Consider the following 21,114-nt stretch of genomic DNA (forward strand, 5'->3'; position numbering starts at 1 on the left):
ATTTTAAGACTTACAACCTCTCAAGTGTTATTTTAAGACTATGAATGTGAACTCAAACAGTAAAACTCTATGGTCAAGAGTTTGTTACTCATTCTGCAAGCACCCTTTGGCGGACAACTTCAATTAGAAAAAATGTCATTTAAGTTGTAGTATGGAGTTTTCCGTTGCCTAAAATGCTCTTAGCTTAAATTAATTTATTGAAAAGTGCAAATCATGAGTAGTGATTGTCATATAGTGGTTGTTAAGGCATGCCAGCTTTAAAATATGGAACTGGATAAGTCCGATTGGTGTAGCACTGTTGCATGCCACTTTCAAGTGACATATATATATATATATATATATATATATATATATGGCAGAGTGCCATTTATGGCCATTTGAAGTGATTACAACTGCTATTCCACTAATTTGATTTAGTTACTTTATATAGTTGATCTTAGGTAGTCTGTTTGTATCATGTTTAATCTGCGCTATCAAGGACATTTGAGACCTGTATTAAGGCTTAATGCTTGCCTTTGGCTTGGCAATGAGGCTTACTTTAAGTCTTGATGCATGCAAATGTTCGAGGCCAGGATGACTGAATGAGGATAACTTTATGTATTCAATAAATTGGAGATGATGGCTGAAGTTGTTAATTAGTTTTTGCAGTAGTTTTTGAGACAAGAAACTCAATAATAATGTTTCTTTTGTTGAATGAAGAGGTAAGAAAATTCTGTAATTGGATTAGTTGATTAAGACTTGGACTTGATAAATGTTTGACAACTTCTACACTAACTTCTAGATTTTACAACTACATAGATGTCGGACTCAAACAGGGAAGAGTAAATATGCCCTCCATGGCTGTATTTTTTGCTTTAGTTATACTGGAGATTGTAATCTCGAATTATGTCTTCCTTTACCGCATATGTAAAATATCATATCATTGTGATACCTCCTTCCATTGGAGGTCTAATTCCTATCCATTGAATTAAACTGTATTTTTTGGTACATGAATTAAGTTGTCTTTACTCTTTGTCAAGAAGTCAAGAAGATAGTCTTGGAAATAACGACTAACAAGGATCTGCTTGTCTGGTCCAGACTCCAGAAAAGGGACTAACTGGGATGGGGGAGCTATAACTGGTTATAAATAATTTGAGTTTGTTTTGAATTGAGAAAGATTGAGTGCTTTTTATGCAAGAGAGGGAATCAGAACTTCTCTTTTGGATGATATCAACCAAGACAAATGGCAAATTCGTTTCCAAGTGCACACCAGATGCGATATTCCTTCTGATAAGATCAAAATTTCCACATAAAGTGACATTAAAACAATACCAAATTTGGCACATGCGAGGATCATGTTTGTGATTTGTAGGGTTTTGCTAATGTCTCTGTTCCTGGTGCTGATTTCTGACCAGATCCATCATCCTCTCTGCCTTCCTGCCTTGCTGCTTTGTGGGTTTCTTCCATTCCCATCTATTCTCCAAGGAACACAATTTAAACCCAATTCATCTGCTTTATAGTGAGAAGGTAGCAACTCCCACTAAAAATATGGCTACTGCCAGTCATGCTGGGAAGATTAAGATTATTGTCGCTCAACAGCACATAATTTAAATTAAACCTGTCAAATTCAAGTACTAATTGGATGCAAAAGAAAATTGATTTTGGCAATTTTGTCATCAAGGCAGTTGAACTTTGGGTGCTGATCTCAATTATCATATCTGTCCAGTCATAAATCTTTGAGCTCCACTGCCTGAAGATTTTACCCATCATTGTCAAATATACCATTAATCTCTAGAGCTGGCAAGTTGTGGCCTGCTCATTTTTAGATTTCAACCCTCTTTAATTTTTCTGGTTTGTGATGACTCTTCACTCTCCCCAATCTTAATCTTTCATGCGAACCTTTCTTGACTTTTTCGATTGAGTGGTCACCTGGTTGCCAAACCTAGAAGCACCTCTTCCATCGAACAGACAAAAACAGAAACAGGCACTAAAATTTTTTCTCGGAGCTTCCCACTGCATAACCTTTTAGCTTTTGCTAGACATAACAAGTTAGACACAAAGTTTTCACTCTATAAAGTTAAATTTTCTCTCAAATAAGCAGCTTTCAATTCGAGACAAAATTGAATTGCTCGCCGCGTCTTAATTCTTCAGCAAATTCCATAAAATTATTAGTCAATCAAAAAAGAAGATTAATCTTCTTCATGTTCAAACACTATCCAATCTAAAATTTTGTTCTACATTATTCTTTCCTTGCGCGAGTGATCAAGTTGACGACCGGATGCTCCAACACCACAAATAATCTCGCGTCGTTTTCATTCAAACAAGGCATCTTCTCAAAGGCTTGGGATCAGACAATTCACCGAATCTTCGATTCTACCAAACAATTTTATGAGACTTTGAGGCCCACCAAAAAACATTAAGAAAATGAAAGAATGCCATCGGTACTTTGATTGATTGCTTGATAATCATTGATGCATCCGATCCCACTACATTGATGACAAGACATCTTATAATTTCTTTTATTAGTGTTCCTAACTTTACGATAAACTAGTCCAAAAATAATAGAGGTGATAATTCACCTGAAGTGGTCCTTTAATTTAATATTAACCTTTAATTTAATTTAATATAATAAAGTGTATAAAATAAAATTAAAATCCAACCCAATGTTGTGATAATGTTTCTTCTTCACGTCATTTTGATTACGTGAGGGCCGCTTTTTTTGTTTATGAAAAGTGTAATCGAGATAATATAAACAAATTATATAATGCATATAAATTTTCCATTAACTAGTGAAATCTAAAGGATTATTCCAAGCCATTAACAACTTTTGGTACAAAAAACAATATCTGTTTTTTTATAAATCAAAATTTCAAGATAAAAAATTATAATGTTGAAGTTTAAATTTAAATTTTATTAAATGCCATTATTTTTTAAAAAAATTATTATGTAAATCAATTAAATTAAACTCTTAATTTAAATAATATTTACACTTAATTTCATAGGATGTCATATTCTTTTTAATTATATAAACATCCTTAATTTTCCATTAAATAGTAAAAATAAGTTTGTTGGCAATTATTTATAAATATAAACATTAATATTAGCGTTCACCAAGCAAAATAGTAGTTTGAGAAAATAAAATTATACAAATTCAATGCTTTATATCAACAAAATTTTTATCAGGATTGACAATAGATCGGGATGAGACGGATTTTTATTTTCTCTGAACTTAAATTCGATTCGATATTATATAAATCGTATTTAATTCGATCTAAAATTAATAAAATATTATTTTTTAAAATATAAAATATTTTTAAAATATAAATATATAATTATATATAATTAAAAAATAATTTTTAATATAATATTAAATCAAATCAAATTTACTTAAAATCTGAATCCAATCTTATCATGATTTTTTTTAATAATATTTGATTCAATTCAACTCAAAATCTAATTTTAAAAAAAAATAATTTTATAAAATCAAGTCGAATAAAAACTCATTAAAATCGAATCAAAACTCATCAGGCTCGTATTGAACTGCAAAACCCTAATTTTTACCTTTTCTTGCTAGCGTATTTCTTTCCAATCACGTTTAGATATTTACTAACAATTTTCCATATCTAGTCACTTTCAATTATAGCAGCAACAAATACCAAATACTACTTTTTTTTTTTTTTAAAAGACCAAATACTAGTAATTAAATAATAGTAAAACAATAAAACTGAGAAGAAAATATAAGTAAAAAAGTTCTGATTTTATTATTATAAATGCTATTCCGACTACAAGAGAAATCAAGAAACAACGTCGTCAAATCTATTTCGTTTGCAAAGGACAGAGGAGCAAGCAAGCAGAAGTCTCTTTTCAGCCAAAGGAAAAGATCTTCCCTTTAGACACCACACCACCAATAGCCCATGCGGCAGATAACATTTGGAACCAACCTCGTCAATCCATTGAATTATTAGCGGGTTAGCCTTCTTGTTGTACTAATTTATATATATATATATATATATAGTCATAAATTTTAGTTCTTCTTCAAGAGCATGGCTCTGAGCTCGGCCACGTCGATCTCCTTGGCACAGTTCTCAGGTCTATAGCATCCGGTAACTGGGTCGGGAACCCATGAAACCTTCTCTTTAGCTCCTACCATCTCTTCCCCTGTTTTCTTCACCACCGCAGAGTTTGTTGCCGCTCCTCCTCTTACTCCACTCGGTGCAACTCCTTGTGATGCCGCCGCATATCCTCGTCTAAACAAAAACCGACACCGAATATCATTAAATCTCTGTTCTTTTTCACTTTCTTAAAAAAAAAAAAACACAGAGCCATGGAATTGAAAAAAAAAAAGTCTGGGTACCTGGAGAAAGCGTTCGAGATTCCATCGACAACAATAGTAGAGAAAAGCTTAACGTTTGAGAAAGAGCGAGCCATTTCTTTCTTCCTTTTTTTTTAATTAAATTCAAACTTTAAAGAGCGAGCTTTGAAAAGAAACCTTCCGCAGCGGCAAAGAAGAAATCTCTCTCTCACTCTCTCTTTCTCTCTACGAAAGCCTCGTGGAATATGGGAGTCCAACGGAGAGCCTCGTTGGGTTTATATAGAAAGGAAAAAACACAGAGAGGCGCGTGAGATGCCGGAGGAAATAATAGCGTCCACTAATATTTAACAGAACCCGTGAACACAGCGAGTAACGGACCTCTCTTTTGCTGCCACCTGGAAGTTTAACCCAGAGCCGTTTTTAACTTTTTTATTTAATTTATTTTTAAATCGATAAATTAAAAAATAAATACACGAGATTAGGCCTTGATTGACCGTTAGTTTGCCAAGGCAAGGGTCAAATTTTACGGCGTGGGCGATCAAAATGATCGGACGGTTCAGAGACAGCGAATGATTTCAGCGCGAACTTGTTCTTCGAGCAACATCAAGCATATGAAAAGGTTAGGTCTTTCTGGCAAAAAATAAATAAATAAATAAAGAGAAAGAGAGACAATGAGGGTTTGAACAAGGAAAGGTCAGCGTGAGTGCGTGAGTCCTTAGTCGATGGATTTAATGCCGTTGATAAGAAATAGTTGGTCGAGGGGGCGGAGTTTCTTTTTTCCTTGGTTCTGGAAGTACTGACTGTCTGCCCACTAGAAGGGCCCTCAAGCGGTCCCTACCAAGTCAAGAATCAGTGGTCAATCCCTTTGTTTTTAAGTCATTTTAAATTTTATAATCAGTCAAAAAATAATTATTTGCCATCTTTTTTTGGTCTTTTATGATTTATACGAATTTCTAGGAAAGATGTTAAAAATGTATTTTCCGACGTCAATATGAATGTATTTAAATTTTTATTTTTTAAATATTTTCATAAAATTAAATTGAAATTAACAAAAAAATCTCTTTTTATCAATTAAATTAATCCATATGAATCGTTGAATTAATTGATAAATTTCAATTATATAAATTTGTGGTACGTTAAGCATTTAACTCTTAACATAAAACTTAAAAAAAAAAAAAATAGTTGATGGTATCCTCCTTAGATGGTGCCAGGCTGGAGTGTTTGATGTTTCGTTTTAGGCTTGCAGATGTCGGGCTGCTGAAGCAATCTTTTCAGCCTTTCGCCCTTTCCGCTCGATTTCTTGTGATGGCTTTTGTCTTTAGCTCTCTGCCTCTGAATTTATTATTCATGAAAAATTAATTTATTGTTTTAAAGTTATAAGTGGTCACCATTTCACCGCCCACTTTTCTCTCTCTCTCTCTCTCTCTCTCTCTCTCTCTCTCTCTCTCTCTCTCTCTCTCTCTCTTTTTTAATTTATGTACGGTTTGCTTTTGTGTTTTTGAATTTTAATCACAAATCATTGTCTTCAACTTCAAGTCGCTCTTTCGGCAATGAAAATACTTGTACTTATCTTTATTTTCAAGTCAAATATTTAGGTGCAGAAAAATTTTTTTATGAAAATATTTATTAAAATTATTAAAACAATAGTCCTTTTATCAATTTCTTTTTCTTTTTTAGCGATAGATCACGGATCGCAAGTGCTAATTAGATTGCTTTACGTGTAAATTTTAAGATGTTAAATAAAAATATTGATGAAAAATTATCTGATATTGTTTTTTTAATTTTATAAATAATATTAAAAAATTGATACATAATCTTTAGTTCTTTTTAATGTAGTGATTAATTTTTTTTTTAAATGTATAAGTTGAAAGATCAAATCCTATCATTTTCATTTTTTATCTAATAGATAAAAATTTTGACGCATATCCCGATTTTTTTAATTAGCTTTTTTATTTTTTAAATTTGTTTGAAAAGATATATGTCATTCTAAGAATTTTGCTTGTGAAATATAATAATTTCATTGTTATCATACATGATAATTTTCCAATATTGAACCATTAAGTAGTTATAGTGTAAAAATTTTTTATTTCAAATGACTGACTATAATTTAGTAAGTAACATTAATTTTTTAAATGTCAACCAAAACTTAAAAACTTTTATTAAGATGTAATTCTACAAATTATTTATTTATGCATTTGATGTAATTTTTTTTTATCATAAATGTAATACTATTAGTTTTTAATAACATAAGTAATAAAGGGAAGGCTCTAAAATTTTTAAGTCTTTGATTAAAGTTTTACATATGTCGTTTAGTTTAATTTTATATTAAATTTATTTAATTATATTTTAATTTATTAGTTAATTATTTAATAATTTTATATGCATACAATACTTGATTATAATCTATTTAACACTTATAATTTCAAGAAAAAATAAATATATATTAGAAAAAATATATTATTTAAAAAAAATTAAGAAACACTTTTAAATTTTTTGTTTAGACTATTAGTTTTAAGGTAAGGTTCTAATCAATAAGTTTAGAATCTTCAACATTTGTTAATCACATCCGTTAATTTTGTTAGTATAAAACAAAAAAAAGGGGAGAGAGAATGAAATGTGATCCGTACGAACTAAATTTTTATATATTTTTTATATATTTAAGTAAAATTATCTAAATTTGTTAAAATTAAAACTTTGTTTTTTTTTTTTTAAGTCATGGCACATAATAAACAATTACAAAGAAAATTTTCAATACACAAAATTGACACTTTTAGCATAAAAATTATGTACACTAGCAATTATTGTAAAATTTTCATTATAAAAGTATAAAATGTGATAAAACATCTTAACATGATCATCTTCTAAATTTAAGTATAATTATGAACAATCAACGTTACGCATAATTGTAATTAAGTGCCATTATTTTCAACAAAAATTAGAGGGAAAAAAAAAAACAAAACTGAAACAAACATCATGAAATGAAACCGTTAGACATGACATGTTGAATAATGTCACTCGTAAATTAAGGGGAAAAAAGAAAATGAATGTTGAAAGTTTGGTGGCCAGATTGGGAAGAGAGATCCGTTTCTCATTACAAATCAGGATAAAAAAAACAGAAACCTCCGAGAAGATATTACGTTCATGTAATAAAATTAAACTGGGTTTAAGTTGAAGTTGCATGGTCAGCAGTAGACAGATATTTGGCGTGGTCCCATTCCCACGCCACAAACGTGATCATTTGATTGGGCAAAATTTTGAGCTCTATTTTGGTTCTACTCCATGGTCTATACCTCAGGTCTGTCAATGAACCTCGCAGCTAAGCATCTTCCTCTCTTGCTTTGCAGGCTTGCATTTGATTCTACAGCCAATAATTAATAAAGGCTGGCTCATGGCTGGCGGTGGCGGCTACACGGCAACTTGAAGATATTTTCTTCATAAAAAAATATTTTTTTAATATTACATAATAAATATAAAATATATTTTTAAAAAAGTGTTGTTAACAATGTTTTTTTTTTACAATTTTTTACAAATATTATGATATATCATCTTTCAATATATTAAAATTCATAGAAACAATTATCAATTGATGAAAATAATAATTTTTTTAATTTTAAAAGGTTTTTTTATTAAAAAAAAAAACATCCGCACAAAAAAAATTAAAATTAAAATTAAAATTCACGTCCACATATAATTTTTTTAAAGTCTCTTAATTACATGGTTTAGATAAATATTTACTACATTATTCGTAATTTTTTCAAAACATAATAAAAAGTAACTTTTGTTTCTCTCCTTTTTTTTCCTCGCATGTTGTCTTTCCTTCCATTTTCTTTTTTTTTTTATTAAACGTTATGTAAAATGGCTGTCAACTTATATTTTCCCCTCTACTTTAAAAAGGTCAATCCCCCTCGCCCCTAAAGATTAAAATGAATAAAGAATTTCATAGGATCAAAGTTAACTAATATACAAAAAAATTTATTTTATTCAAAAGTGAATAATAAATTTTCAATTAATAATTTTAAATTAAATATAAAAATAATTTAATCAAATATTAAATTTAGATTTAGATTACCTTCAAATAAAAATAATTAGAACTTTCATTACTATTTAAATAATATAAAAAATCCTTTTCCTAATAATAGAAGTAGTTAGGTGGTACATTAGATATGCAATTGGCCTCCTAAAAAAAATTACTTTCACATAACAACTTGAAATTGCTGGCGGCTACCGACCAATTAAAAAGCTAAGGTGATCCATCGTAGATACAATTAACTTAGCCAAAGAAATATAAAAACAAGTACTTAATACTTTCCTATGACAAGTTGAAGTTGCTGGGTAAGGCTATCCACTGGTTTCATTTCATCCTTACCCTTAAAAAAGGCAAAGGCAACGTATTATTGCGATCTTATTTCCATTTTTTTAAGTAGATAGGCCAACAACCATGAGTTTGCCTTCATTGCAATAAATGGAGTCGAAATTCAGATTCTCCTCTCATTCTCCACAAGTTCTGAAGGAGTCATGTGCCCAAGATATCTTGACCCTAATGCGAGAAACCATTGCCTCATTTCTCTGAAATGGTTAAGTATCTTAATCCTAAGGAATGATTAACATCATAGATTAACCTCCTAGCGTACTTTTGTAGCAATTTATAAGTGAAGTAAAATGATTGAAACTTTTAATATAAAAATAAAATAAGAAATTAAAAGTATTAAGAATTAAATTTCAAAATTATTAAATATTATCTTTTAAAAATAATTACATGTAGAGATTGAGTTAGATTATGAATTAGTGAATTATACTTTTTCAGTTTTAGTTTAAAAATATGAATTTTATGAAAAAAAAAAAGAAAAAAGAAAAAAATTCATGGAAATGACTTGGAACGAGAGAAACCTTTTACTTTTTTCTGGCCCAAATTTTAAGAGTATAGCCCATAAGTTGGCATAATCAAAGAAGTATGACCCATCTTAGCCCCATATTAGTCTAGCCCTTTCCGTCTTTCCCTATGGACTATTCTACTTCTGCTGCAACCGATTAGGGCATTTACGCAAAAAAAAAAAAAAAAAAAACCGTGAATTTAACCCCATTGGCTCTTGGGCAAAAAAAAAACATTTGCTTTTATCTCTCAGTGCTTTTTGCTTTTGCTTAGAGCCAGAGCCAGCCAGAGCCAGGGGAAAAATGGCGGAGATTACTCAGGGAGAAGAAATTCCGCGGAATATGACTTTATACATCAACAATCTCAACGAGAAGATTAAAATCGACCGTACTTATTTTAGCTATCTAAACCAGAAAAAAAGAGTTTTACAGTGCTTTTTTTTTAATTTATTTTTTCTTCTTGAATGATGTGAGCAGAGTTGAAGAAATCGTTGCACGCTGTGTTTTCGCAATTTGGGAAGATATTGGATGTGTTAGCATTCAAGACGCTGAAACACAAAGGTCAAGCTTGGGTTATTTTCGAGGATGTCAACTCCGCTACCAATGCTCTTAGGCGAATGCAGGGCTTTCCCTTTTACGACAAGGAAATGGTATATGTTTTTTTGAAAGTTTTTATCTCTTTGCATATGATTCGAAAAATCTGAGTAATTTGGTGTTAGATTTTATAGGGTACTTTCATTAGTGGATGCAATAATTGACTCAAATTTGCTTTTCGTATGTCAAAATTGCCAATTTTTTTTTCAGAAGAATGGAATGGATATACTGGAGATTTAGGTGGATTTTCTGATTATTCGGATTATTCTTATAAACAGTTTTATCTACCACCACAAAAGCATCATAATTTTTGCTACTAATAAATAATGAAAAATTTGTTTAATTATTTGCAGAGAATACAATATGCAAAGACTAAATCAGATATAATATCAAAAGCAGATGGCACTTTTGTTCCCCGAGAGAAGCGAAAGAGGCACGAGGAAAAGGGTACATTCCTCTTTGTCCCTCATCTTTGGTTGAAAAATCTAACAGTTGAGCAAGTCATATTGTTGTTGTTCTTGTTGTATGTGTTTCGTCTGTATTTATACGTGCAATGGTATGGCTACTGTCATTGTTAGTAATGAGTCCTTTTTTATCCTTCTATGAACTTTGCATCACAAACTATGGAGATATTACTAGCAAATGTATTGATTGTTGAGTCTTTTTGGAATGCACATTTAGATGCCATATAAATTGTCGTAATGTCAAATTAAATCTCACTCTTTCAGCTTCCTTCATCTTCTCGCTAGTATTTTCTTTTGCCCCGTCCTTGATGTCATTAGTTGGGTCCTCATTGCTAAAACTCAGGATGCTTTGCTTTAGTAATAATTTTTAATATTAAATATTCATATTCTTTCTCCTTCTTTCTTTGACTTGTTGTTTATTCTGATCTATGTGGCATACAGTTTAATCTTTTTTGTACTTCTCTTTCTTTTTCTTCTCTTGTGATTTGCATGTCTTCTAAATGTAGGAGGGAAAAAACGAAAAGAACAACTTGATCCTAATCAAGCAGCAGCAGGTTTAAATCCAGCTTATGCGGGTGCTTATGGTGCAACACCTCCTGTAAGTGATAAGAAATATAGTATCTTAGTAGGAGATTGATCATGTCTTTACTCTATGGGATCTGGTTGAAATTAACCTGCTTAAGCTTGCAACTGTATTCCCGGTATGGAATGCTCAGAAGGTTATACTTTTCAGGCTTTGGCCACATTTAGAACTTCTTAGCTGCTGAAACCCTGTTGGTGCAAACCTTCATGCTGGTCAAAAGAGTTGGAGAGAGCATTTTCTATTCAATCTACATGGAATTTTTCATTTTATGCTTTGCTGTTGAAGAGCTAATTGCATGTTTAGTTGCTCTCATGAAGTTGGATGCTAATTGAACTTGACCATTCATTCTCATGAGACCTGTATGAGATTCGTGGTGGTCCTTATTCTAATTGAGTGAAACATGGTCCTGTACTTAAGGGTCTTAATATATTATTTAGTTTGAAATTATTATAAATTTCATCTTCTTATCAAGAAGAAAAACTAGGTTAAACTTGTATATTTTCCTCATTATTTGCTCCTCTCTTTTTCTCCAAAATGCTGCAGCTATCACAAATACCTTACTTGGGTGCTAGACCAATTGTCCCAGAAGCTCCTGCGCCACCAAATAACATTCTGTTTGTTCAGAATCTTCCCCATGATGCCACCACAATGATGCTGCAAATGCTCTTCAACCAATATCCTGGTTTAAAGGACGTTAGGATGGTGGAAACAAAACCAGGTATTGCTTTTGTGGAGTATGAAAACGAGATGCAATCAACAGTTGCAATGCAGGCACTACAAGGTTTCAAGATACAGCAAAACCAGATGTTAATTACTTATGCAAAGAAGTAGCTGGGAAGTCTGAAAGAGTGCTTTTCTGTTGCTTCCTACTTGAAGAAGGCTGTTTGTATGGGTGGTCAATTAGATGCCATCAAATCTAATTCAGTGGCTGTTTTGTGATATATTCTCTTTAACTAGAGCTTCAGAATCGTTGTTGTAGATTGTAGTTCAGATGTTTATTTTGTGCTACTTTCTTTCTTTTTTACATGTCTTTTTTGGAAAAAAAAAATAGAACAGTTATTTGATGCTTACCTATTTATTAGTTAATCTGTTAAGCTTTGATAAACTTTCGGATTTTTAAATTCTCAAAATACTTTTGTAGTTAATTCAACTATAGACTCAAGAAACTGATCATCTTTTAGATTAGTTGGTATGTTATTGGAGTTAGCATTTGAAAGTTGTAAGTTCGAGAGAGTTAGAGTTTATATGTATAATGTTTTTTTCAGTCAGCTAAGTAGTAGGGTAGAGAGGATTAAGGGTAGATTAGGAATTAAAAAAAAAAAAAAATCTATTGACTCAAGTGGCATTATGATGGTTGTCAATTTGGGCTTTGTGTGTAGAAGATGATGGCTTTACCGAAAGAGAGACTGCTCTGAAGCACAAACTTGAAGGGCTCGTCATCTCTCATTTTTATGCTAAAATGTTTAGAAACATTGAGGGTGCTGTTTGGTTTTCCATTTTCATGCCAAAGCAGATGCATCAACTCAATTTCTGTTGTTTCAGCAGTCCACATTTATCTCTGACATTGTTCCTAATCAGAGGACTGAATTCGTGGTTCTCTTAATAGCCATCATTTTATTGAATTGTGACCGTTTTGCGGTTCTCAATCTGTCTCTTGCATCTTGTAAATTCACTAACAATATTTTCCTTCTTTCTGTTACCCCTTCTGGGATACAAGGCAGGGGAGTTGCCTGCCGTAGTATGCATTTTTGATGTAATAAATTGATTCCTCCTTTTTTTTTTTATATATATTAGAAATTTGAATATCGGAGTTATAATTTACATCCATTACTTCATAGAGAAGAAACTTTATCTCTTGGCTCAAAATATGTTTGAACCCATAGTTTAAGCGGCGGCTCGCTCTAATGCTTTTTCCTGCTTTACCTATGCGACTGAATATCCTCTTAGGAACTTGTTATAGACATTAATTAATTAAAGGCTTGTGCATTTCTATAGTTATAAATATAAACAGATAAAAGTTCCTGGAGAAAAATCTAGCTTTGGTTCATGTCATGAACACGAGTCAAACTGAAATCAATCATAGGCTACAATATCATAAAATGGCCAATTTGTTTTCCAGCGGTTCCTTTGTTGTTGAAGCAAAGTCAAATATATGCATCAAAGCATGGTGGACTTTAAGCTTGTTGGAACTTGGAAGCATGAGTAAAGTTTTGAAAAACTTGTGAAAAAATTGAGTGCATGACCAAATAAAGGCATTTACTACAAAACCACAACACGCTAACATTTATGTCTCTAGATTTTGATGATGACTTCATCTCAGAATCAATGTTTTTCTAACACAAGACAAAAATGGTGAATTAAGGGTGACAACACTTCGGGCACTTTTCTTTAAATGCACGTTCAGCTTTGCTCTCGATCATCTAGCACGATCATCACTGCTTAGACCACTTTTTTTAATATACAGAGCTTCTGAGCTGTCGTGTTAAGTGTAAGCCTTTGCGGCTTCCTGTCTCAGAACTTGACCTTGAGTTTAACAATTCTGTCTGCGTACTAACAGCCGAGTTTCACTTCATTCGGGATTTCATATTACTGATAAAATCAATAAGGGGATAGATAACAGGTTTTAAGTCTTTTTAGAGAAGATTTGAGGAAGAAAATTTTGAAATTAGCTTGGTGTTTACTTGTTCAAGAAGTATTAAATAATGGGATCACTTACAGTTCTGAATATGATTTTTGTACACTTTTGCTCCATTCTTTTAAATTTTGCACGATTTGATAGTATGGGTTTGGATTTTAGCAACCATTGCTTTGCTTTGCTTTGCTTACATGCATTAAATCCCTGCCATCACTCATCAGGCCAGGGTGTTTGAAATTCTATCGATTCTTGATCTGTGAAAAAGGCCTTAAACTTTTGCGAGGCTTAAAGCTGGTGCCCTACTCTATATAATAGGGAATCATATCAACCTAGGGAGCCCCCTTCTCTGTTTTTAAAAAAAAAAACTGTTTTCTCTCTTTCTTTTTCCCATATCCACATTACACTCAAAAGCTTGCACGTTTGCACCCAACACGGCAACACGCAAAGCCTACGTGCACTCTTACATTATTCTCCTCTGCTCCTAGCATCGACAGGTTCTTCCCCGAAGAGAAACTTAAAATAAGGTGTGGGTTTACCCCACAAAATGGGCCCATAAATGGTAGTGGGACCTGAAATCATGGCACGATATTCTTGATCCAAAGGCTAGTAATGGTAGGAAGGAAAGGTTATCTTTTTTTGGTGACTGGTGGGATAAAGTTTTGAAGTCTTCTGGTTGTCTGTCTGTGCCTTGGATCATGGAAGGGAACAAACAAAGTGGTGGTGGCATCGCTTTTGTGAAATTAAGGCAGACAGGACCCACTTTGTATTCCTTAGATATCTCTACTCTGAATTTCTCTGCTTTGCGTACCACTATGATTGCATGGCATGGCTTTGTGCTTTCTCTTGCCAGAGATTTTGTTTTTCCTCCACTCCTCAGTCCCCAACACTCTTGAATTTCACTCATTGCTCCCTTCCTTGCCTGTCGGGATTATTAACAAAATAATAAAAAAGCCAGCTCTCTCTCTCTCTCTCTCTCTCTCTCTCTCTCTCTCTCTCTCTCTCTCTCTCGTACTTATAAATACTTGAACTTCTTCGTTCGTCTCTTTCACATCTCAACTTAAAACACGTTTTCATGCTTATTCACGCCACGGACATTTGAGCGAGTGAGTAGCTCCTTGTTGGAGAAGCAGGGCACGTGCAAGAGTGCCATCTTTTTGGCTTCTCAAACGCCAGATATCTCGCCTTCTGCACGTGCTCCCCTTCTCCAACATGGGTTCCTCACCCTACCTCCTCTCTCTTTTCCACTCCCTCGAGGGTTTGTAATCTCTAATCTCTAATGCATGAATTCGCAAGCAATTGTGATATAGTAAACATGAATCACCATTTACTCATAAAAGTTTTTTAGTTTTTTCAGTTTCCTTTTGTTTTCCAGTACATGCATGTTCGAGTTCACTAATTAATTCACTCTATGCTAAACCATTGAAAAAAAGATAATTATAGGGCAATCGCACAGCATAGAATATACAAGGGAGATGAGCAACATTAATTCTCTGGGGTGAGTTTAAACGCGGGGTCACCTGTGGCCCTGTCACCCTGATGCATGGCAGTACTCTTTGAGATTGGGTTGGAAATTGCTGTTGTCATGATATCCAAGTTCAGAAAAACTGCATTGCTACCTCTTATTGCCACCTTGCATCTTTCTAGTAATGGCGAACAGATCAATATTTGTGTTAATTCTGGTTGTTAACTGTTAAGTTATTAAAATGGCCACAGTAATGAAACTTTTTTTTTTTTTTTTTTAAGGGGTCAAAGTCCTATTAGAGTGAAAAGCTTGATTCGAAACTAAATTTTTATGTTTTCTTAAAGGCTCTTGTGGTCACTAGCCACGAAGCAGAAGACACAATAATGAAACTTTAAAATTATTTTTTTAATTTTATTTATAAAAAAAAAAAATACAGAAAGAGGGCGAGTAGGGACACGTGTGAAGAGCCATTGGACAAACGGGTTGTGTTTATCTTAAAGTTTTCTACAACTTTCACTTCCACTTTTTTTCTTTTTTAACTTGTTTCTTCATTCCTTTGCACCTTTTCCCCTTTTGTTCTCACTCTTTTCTTTATTATATTTTTGAAATAAGTTCTATTCAAATCATCTTTATGGGTCGGGTTCTTCTACTCTTTTTTTTTTTTTCTAAATAATTTTTTTTATTATTTTAGATCAGCTTTCTTACATGATTTTATCTCAAAATAATCTGATTTTTTAATTTCTCATAATTTACAGGATTTTTCTACATTTACTTCTCCAAAATTTTTGGATTATCTATGTTTTGTGTATTAATACTATTCAATTAATTTTTTTAAAGATGACCCTAATTCAAATCATTAATTAAAATTTTCTTAAAGATAAATCACTGTAAATTTTTAAAAACAAAGCTTTGTTTGTTAGAAGAGATAAAAAGAAATTAAAAAGAAAAATTTTATAATCTAATAATTAAAATTTATAATTATTTTATTATTTTGTAACTTAATCTATATAAATAAAAATTTCATTCTTCTTGCCAAACAAAATCAATATTTTTAATTATGATGTTAATTGTTACAGGCCTGACGAGTGATAGGCCCATTTAGAATTACAGTTTGGCCCAATTATTGTCCCCACCATAACTCCTTTTAGTTAGAGTTAGACCGACTTGGTTGGGTTTTGACCCATTTATTTACGAAAGGCCAAGTTTAACCCTAGTAGAAGTATCATTCAACAGCACAATTTGAGGCAAAAAGTCGGGTCAAGTCGGTTTAGCTTTCAAATTCCTATATCCTGTATGATCCTTCACTTGTTCACTTGAAAGCCTAATTTTATTTTGCCGCTCGAACCAAAACGTCACCAACGCCGACACCACAAACTCGGGCTAGCCATGGCAGATAAGAATCGGGAAGAGATATTCGGAGGCGGCGATCCAGAACCAACATATAGTTCAAAAAGGATTCGAACTCCAAAGGCGAACACCAAGAACAAAACCAATATGAGAAAGAGGAGAACAGGTCCTCGCTTACCTTCGGCGCTGCAAACGGATCTCCACCGCCTGAACCCTAGAATCTCATCTAACAGCGATGACGAGATCGATTCGGGTGTTGGAAACGATGTTTATGAGTACGAGGAAGAAGTGCCACAAGAAGAGTTCCGGAAGAACCGCCACCCTGTCAAGAACTATGAATACGAGTTTCCTCAGGATTTTGAGGTTCGCATCTCGCTTTTTAGCTCTTTTGAGTGCATTTTCTTTCGATTTTGTTTTACAATAGTTTTATTAACGTTTAGGGTTTGTTTCATGTTTATTGATTGAAAACGCTTGCAATTCTTGAATTTAGGGTTTGCTTTATCTTTTCTCAATTTTCAAATTTAATTATTTTTCTTAAAAGCAAATGAAAAAGATCTTCTAAATGAAGTTATATTGATTGAAGTTAGACTTGAAATTGAGGTTGAATCATGTTAAGAACCCGAGAGATAGTTTAATTTGAATATCAAACTGCTGATTGCTTCTTGAAGTAATCCCTACGCACCGTTTTCCTCAATTTGGGGAAAAGAGTAGTAGCATATAAGATTCTGCTGTATCTTTTAAGTATGTTGATAACATTAGTGGTTATCACACATTTCATAATCTCCTTCTAATCTTTTGGAGGAAATAATCTTAGCTTGCACACTATATTCTTGTCCCTTATTTTTATTTGTTTTATGTTTATCAGTATTTTCTTTTTCTCATGTGGGATGAAAATGTGTCATCGGATAATGTGGTAGAAACAAGGGGACATAAAATGAAAATGTTGATGGGAGTGATGGGGTTGAAGAGGAAGATGATGAAAGGCACTTGAGGATGTTGCAAGGAATCACTGGAATGTTAAGTGATGCCTTTGAAGGTAAGACTTTGTTGAATATACATTGTTGGACAAGTATGAGGTTTACCGATCGACCATGTTCAACGACCTATGTATGTTTTTATTGGTTGTAGGGCTCTAATTGACAGATTTTGCTTCTAGGTCATCTTATCAATTAAGTATACTATCTTTTCTTGGTATCGCTATAAAAGTTTCTGCCAACTTTGTTATTTGAGGACCATAATAAATGTCCTCGGAACTCAGGACATGGCTGATATCTATCTGACACTGGGCTTAGCCCTTGCATTTTATGTGAAAATTCTTCAATATGCTGAAATAATTAACTGAGATTATAGCAATGATCGTGGTCCAAAATTTTGTATTTTAAGTTTTCAATAATCATGTAAATGCTTGTGAATGGCTGGGACAATATTTAGGCCTGGTTTACATGCAACTGTTTTCAAATGTGGTTATAATCATGTATTGATATGCTAGGACCTTTCCAATCAGCTTGTAAACTAATTCCTGAACCTAAGCTTTTTTGGCATAGTAATCAAGTGTTGTATAACCAACTTGCATCATGGATGGTTTATGGGATTCTTCAAGACCATCATGGAGAATTTTTCATTGGAAGGTAAGGACTAAACGGGTTTTTTTTTCCCTTTTTGATTCAATATACATATTTCTTTCTAGATCTTAGAAATCTCATGATTGTTTGTGGGACTTAAATGTTTTTTAATTCTTTGATTTCATAATTCTTGCATAGACATTATCCTTACCACATTTGAACTGGTCTGATAGTCATAATACTTTCAGGCAGGAAAATCAAGTTTGGAGTATGGCTTATCTATCCCAGACACGTCTGATTGGCATGCTTGTCAACTGATGATACTTCTTTAACTGGTTGACACTTGGGCTTTCTTATATTCCTGGTATTTTGAAGCTGTCTCTTGCGTTTTCTTTGTTTCTTGCATCAGGCATCACATTTTTGCAAACTTCTGTTTGGCGTTTTAGCTAAAATGAATTATAAACTAGTTGGAATGGGGAAACATAATTCAAGGGTTTGTCTTTGTAAGAGCAACATTAACTGTTGCATCGTTGTTCTGGCTGGAGTCACAAAGTTGGACAATGCCATTGTCCTTATAAGAGCAACATTAACAGTTGCAGAATGAGATCTGACATACTTGATGCAATCACATTTTAGCATTTATTAAGCAATTTGTTATTAGGGTAGGATATGTCACTCACTTCATTTGTGTTTGTTGATGAAGGCATTAGTTTGCATAGTTGAATAGCATCACCAGTAGTTTTTTCCATTAGCAATAATTAAGAAACAGAGATTTGTGGGTGAATTTCCTTGTTAGGTTAAATATGCATGTTAATAAACCAGTATTCTATGTTCTGTTACTGTGAACCGACAAGTGGAAGGAAACCTGGAAATTAATCTCTTGATAAGAAGGATTTGATAGAAACTTCTTTCAAAATGTTTTTAGTTTTGTTGCTGTGCAAGCTAATTATTCGTTTACTGTTGTTTTGTAAGATATGCTACCTGAGCATATCCATATGCGTGTTGCAGAGTCAATTCTTTTTGCTGGTAAAGCCATCAGGATTCTCTGGAACCCAAGCCCCACCTTTCAGTTTCAGGATGCTCTATATATCACCAGCCGAGAAAAGCTCTCAAAAAATTCATGGATCTGCTGTGCATGTGTCCTTCCAGAAGGAGCTGTTATTGGATGTAAAAATGGTTGGAGAAGAATAGCTTCCACAATCTGAGGCTGATAAGATTGAAACTATGCTTCAAGATCTAAAGGTTTTCTTCCACTGTTGTGTAGTATCATATCTGCTTATATGACTTCAAATGGTAGAAAGCCTTTACCAGTTGTGCATCTATTATATGTAGGAATCATCAGTATTTCACTCATTTGAATGCTAAGTTGACTCTATCTGGGCTGTTGCAGCTAGTCACCTTTGGCTGGTGCTGTATGTCAAACTTGCTAAATGATATATTTGAAGTCTGAAGCCTGTATTTATTAAATTTTCTGTACTTCTGCAGCTTGTGGTTGTACGTGCCAACTTGAATGGTCACCTGAAGGCTCTAAAGGACTATTTTCTTTTGGCAAAAGGAGACTTTTTCCAGATTAGGAATGTGAAGCATCTTATTTCCTTTTCTGAAAATATGGAACATGTTTTTTTAATAAATATTTATTATCATTCTAGTGCTTTCTTGAGGATAGCTGGCATTTAATGTGCCTGCCACCTCACCAGTCAACTGCTGAAGCTGGATCTTATGGTTCCATTTCAGTTGGTATGATATTATTTGAAGCAAATTATATAATAACTCTTATTATACTTTTTAAATATGTTCAAACATAAGAGTCTTGGCTTATTGAGGTTTCAGACTGCATAACTTTTTGTATGAACTCTTTGTCTCTACTTGCATCACCGGCAAGCCATAAAGACTATTAGTGAGGAAGACAAGTACCTTTCTAAATTACCTTTGCAGTAAGAATCTAGTCATTTCGCTGTCTGTCATGCCATTTCTGGAAATCACAAAAGTTATGTTCTTAATTGTCTTCCTCATCAATCAGGATGCCTTCATTTGGGATTACATTGAAATCCTCTCAAGTAGATTTGCCAAAGGCAAAAACATATACTGGTGGAAGTTCAGGTTCTCTAATGTCAAATACTTCTTCAGAGCCATCACTTGATGGTTGGGATGGTATTGCACTTGAATATTCTGTTGATTGGCCCTTACAGCTGTTCTTTACCCAAGAAGTGCTCTCCAAGTAATATTCAATTGCTTCATGGATACCTTCTATCTTCCTTATTACCAAATTTCCTTTAGGCAAGAAGCAGCCTTTTTTAGAATAAGAAATAGTAACTGTATAACCAATTAATAGAATAACCTTTACACATGGCAATAGGCTGGGTTGTGATTGGTTTTTGCTCATTTCTAATTTGACCTAACTTCATAAAATGCATTCCCGACATTAGAATTTTTTTTATATTTGACCTGACCCATATATGTGTAAAATCGTAATCAATCTAATTCGAAATTAATTTAATAATTTAACTTAGTATAATATTAATAAAATATTTTTTAATATAAATTATATTTTAATAATATAATATAATATAATAATTTTATTAAGTTATTATCTTAAATTAAAGTATTAAATACTAATTTTATTAATATAAATATAAAATTAAATAAATAATAAATATATATATTATATTACAACATATAAGGTTGCATGATCAAAATTGCTTATCTGGATGTTCAGATAAATAATTTCTTTTAATAATGCATAAGATAATATTTATATTATTTTATTTATCAAATAAATTTTTTTAATAAATTATTTAAATTGAATATGTTGGATAATTATTTAATTTGAAATCAATATTTATTTAAGATTGAAATTTTTGTATAAGATTTGAATGTAGATATATTAAATCATAATTTATCTTTTTTTTTTTTAATTTAAAGGTAGTTTCAAATATATATAGTTAATAAATTTTTGTTTTTGGTCAAATAATTTTATTTAATAAATTATTTAAATTTAATATTTTTAGATAATTTTTTAAATTCAAATAAAAATCTATCAAAAATTGAAAATTATTTAATAGGTTATTTAAATTTAATACTTTTAGATAAGTTAATGAATTATTGACTAAAAAGTATGTAATCTTAAAGTAATAAAAGCTTACATCTTTATACGAAAATATAAGACATTTGAATGTTGATAAAAAAATTAGATAAAAATATGTTTTTGCTTTGAAAACATATATAATGTTTTATTTATGTTCTAATTCAAATATTTTTATATTATATATTTGGTTAATTTATTTGTTTCTCTTTAATCTATAACTTT

The 21,114-nt window shown here is 32.2% G+C and overlaps 3 protein-coding genes and 1 pseudogene across 11 annotated transcripts; 3 read left to right on the forward strand and 1 right to left on the reverse strand.

The window, feature by feature from the left end:
• Positions 1–3,717: 3,717 nt before the first annotated feature.
• On the reverse strand, positions 3,718–4,540 carry LOC111313399 (indole-3-acetic acid-induced protein ARG2-like). The gene is made up of 2 exons (XM_022914072.2): positions 4,334–4,540; positions 3,718–4,226 (listed from the first exon to the last, which is right to left on the reverse strand). The coding sequence occupies exons 1-2, from the start codon at positions 4,405–4,407 to the stop codon at positions 4,004–4,006; spliced, it is 297 nt and encodes a 98-aa protein (XP_022769807.1). The 5' UTR covers positions 4,408–4,540; the 3' UTR covers positions 3,718–4,003.
• A 4,786-nt stretch (positions 4,541–9,326) lies between these two features.
• LOC111313400 (U1 small nuclear ribonucleoprotein A-like) lies at positions 9,327–11,871 on the forward strand. The gene is made up of 5 exons (XM_022914073.2): positions 9,327–9,548; positions 9,638–9,810; positions 10,108–10,201; positions 10,725–10,816; positions 11,345–11,871. The coding sequence occupies exons 1-5, from the start codon at positions 9,464–9,466 to the stop codon at positions 11,630–11,632; spliced, it is 732 nt and encodes a 243-aa protein (XP_022769808.1). The 5' UTR covers positions 9,327–9,463; the 3' UTR covers positions 11,633–11,871.
• A 4,269-nt stretch (positions 11,872–16,140) lies between these two features.
• Positions 16,141–19,597, forward strand: LOC149512116 (uncharacterized). 8 transcript variants are annotated; one of them, XR_016332505.1, is made up of 5 exons: positions 16,151–16,608; positions 17,111–17,281; positions 17,790–17,873; positions 18,056–18,171; positions 18,780–19,597. XR_016332505.1 is itself a non-coding variant. In XM_089752416.1 (4 exons), exons 1-3 carry the CDS (start codon positions 16,285–16,287, stop codon positions 18,123–18,125), a joined length of 492 nt encoding a protein of 163 aa, XP_089608542.1. In that variant the 5' UTR covers positions 16,146–16,284; the 3' UTR covers positions 18,126–18,171; positions 18,816–19,597. The 8 variants fall into 8 exon arrangements, 5 of the variants coding, with proteins under 5 accessions (XP_089608546.1, XP_089608545.1, XP_089608542.1 ...); XR_016332506.1 differs by having other exon boundaries at positions 18,816–19,597; XM_089752416.1 differs by lacking the exon at positions 17,111–17,281 and having other exon boundaries at positions 16,146–16,608; positions 17,776–17,873; positions 18,816–19,597.
• LOC111314113 (gamma-tubulin complex component 4 homolog) lies at positions 18,782–19,597 on the forward strand (annotated as a pseudogene). The gene is made up of 3 exons (XR_016332504.1): positions 18,782–19,049; positions 19,140–19,214; positions 19,293–19,597. The product of XR_016332504.1 is annotated as a gamma-tubulin complex component 4 homolog (transcript).
• Positions 19,598–21,114: the final 1,517 nt, after the last annotated feature.

This window comes from Durio zibethinus, chromosome 23 (genome assembly GCF_047325235.1).
Source record: "Durio zibethinus cultivar Kanyao isolate XHJ-2024 chromosome 23, ASM4732523v1, whole genome shotgun sequence".
Lineage (NCBI taxonomy): Eukaryota > Viridiplantae > Streptophyta > Magnoliopsida > Malvales > Malvaceae > Durio > Durio zibethinus.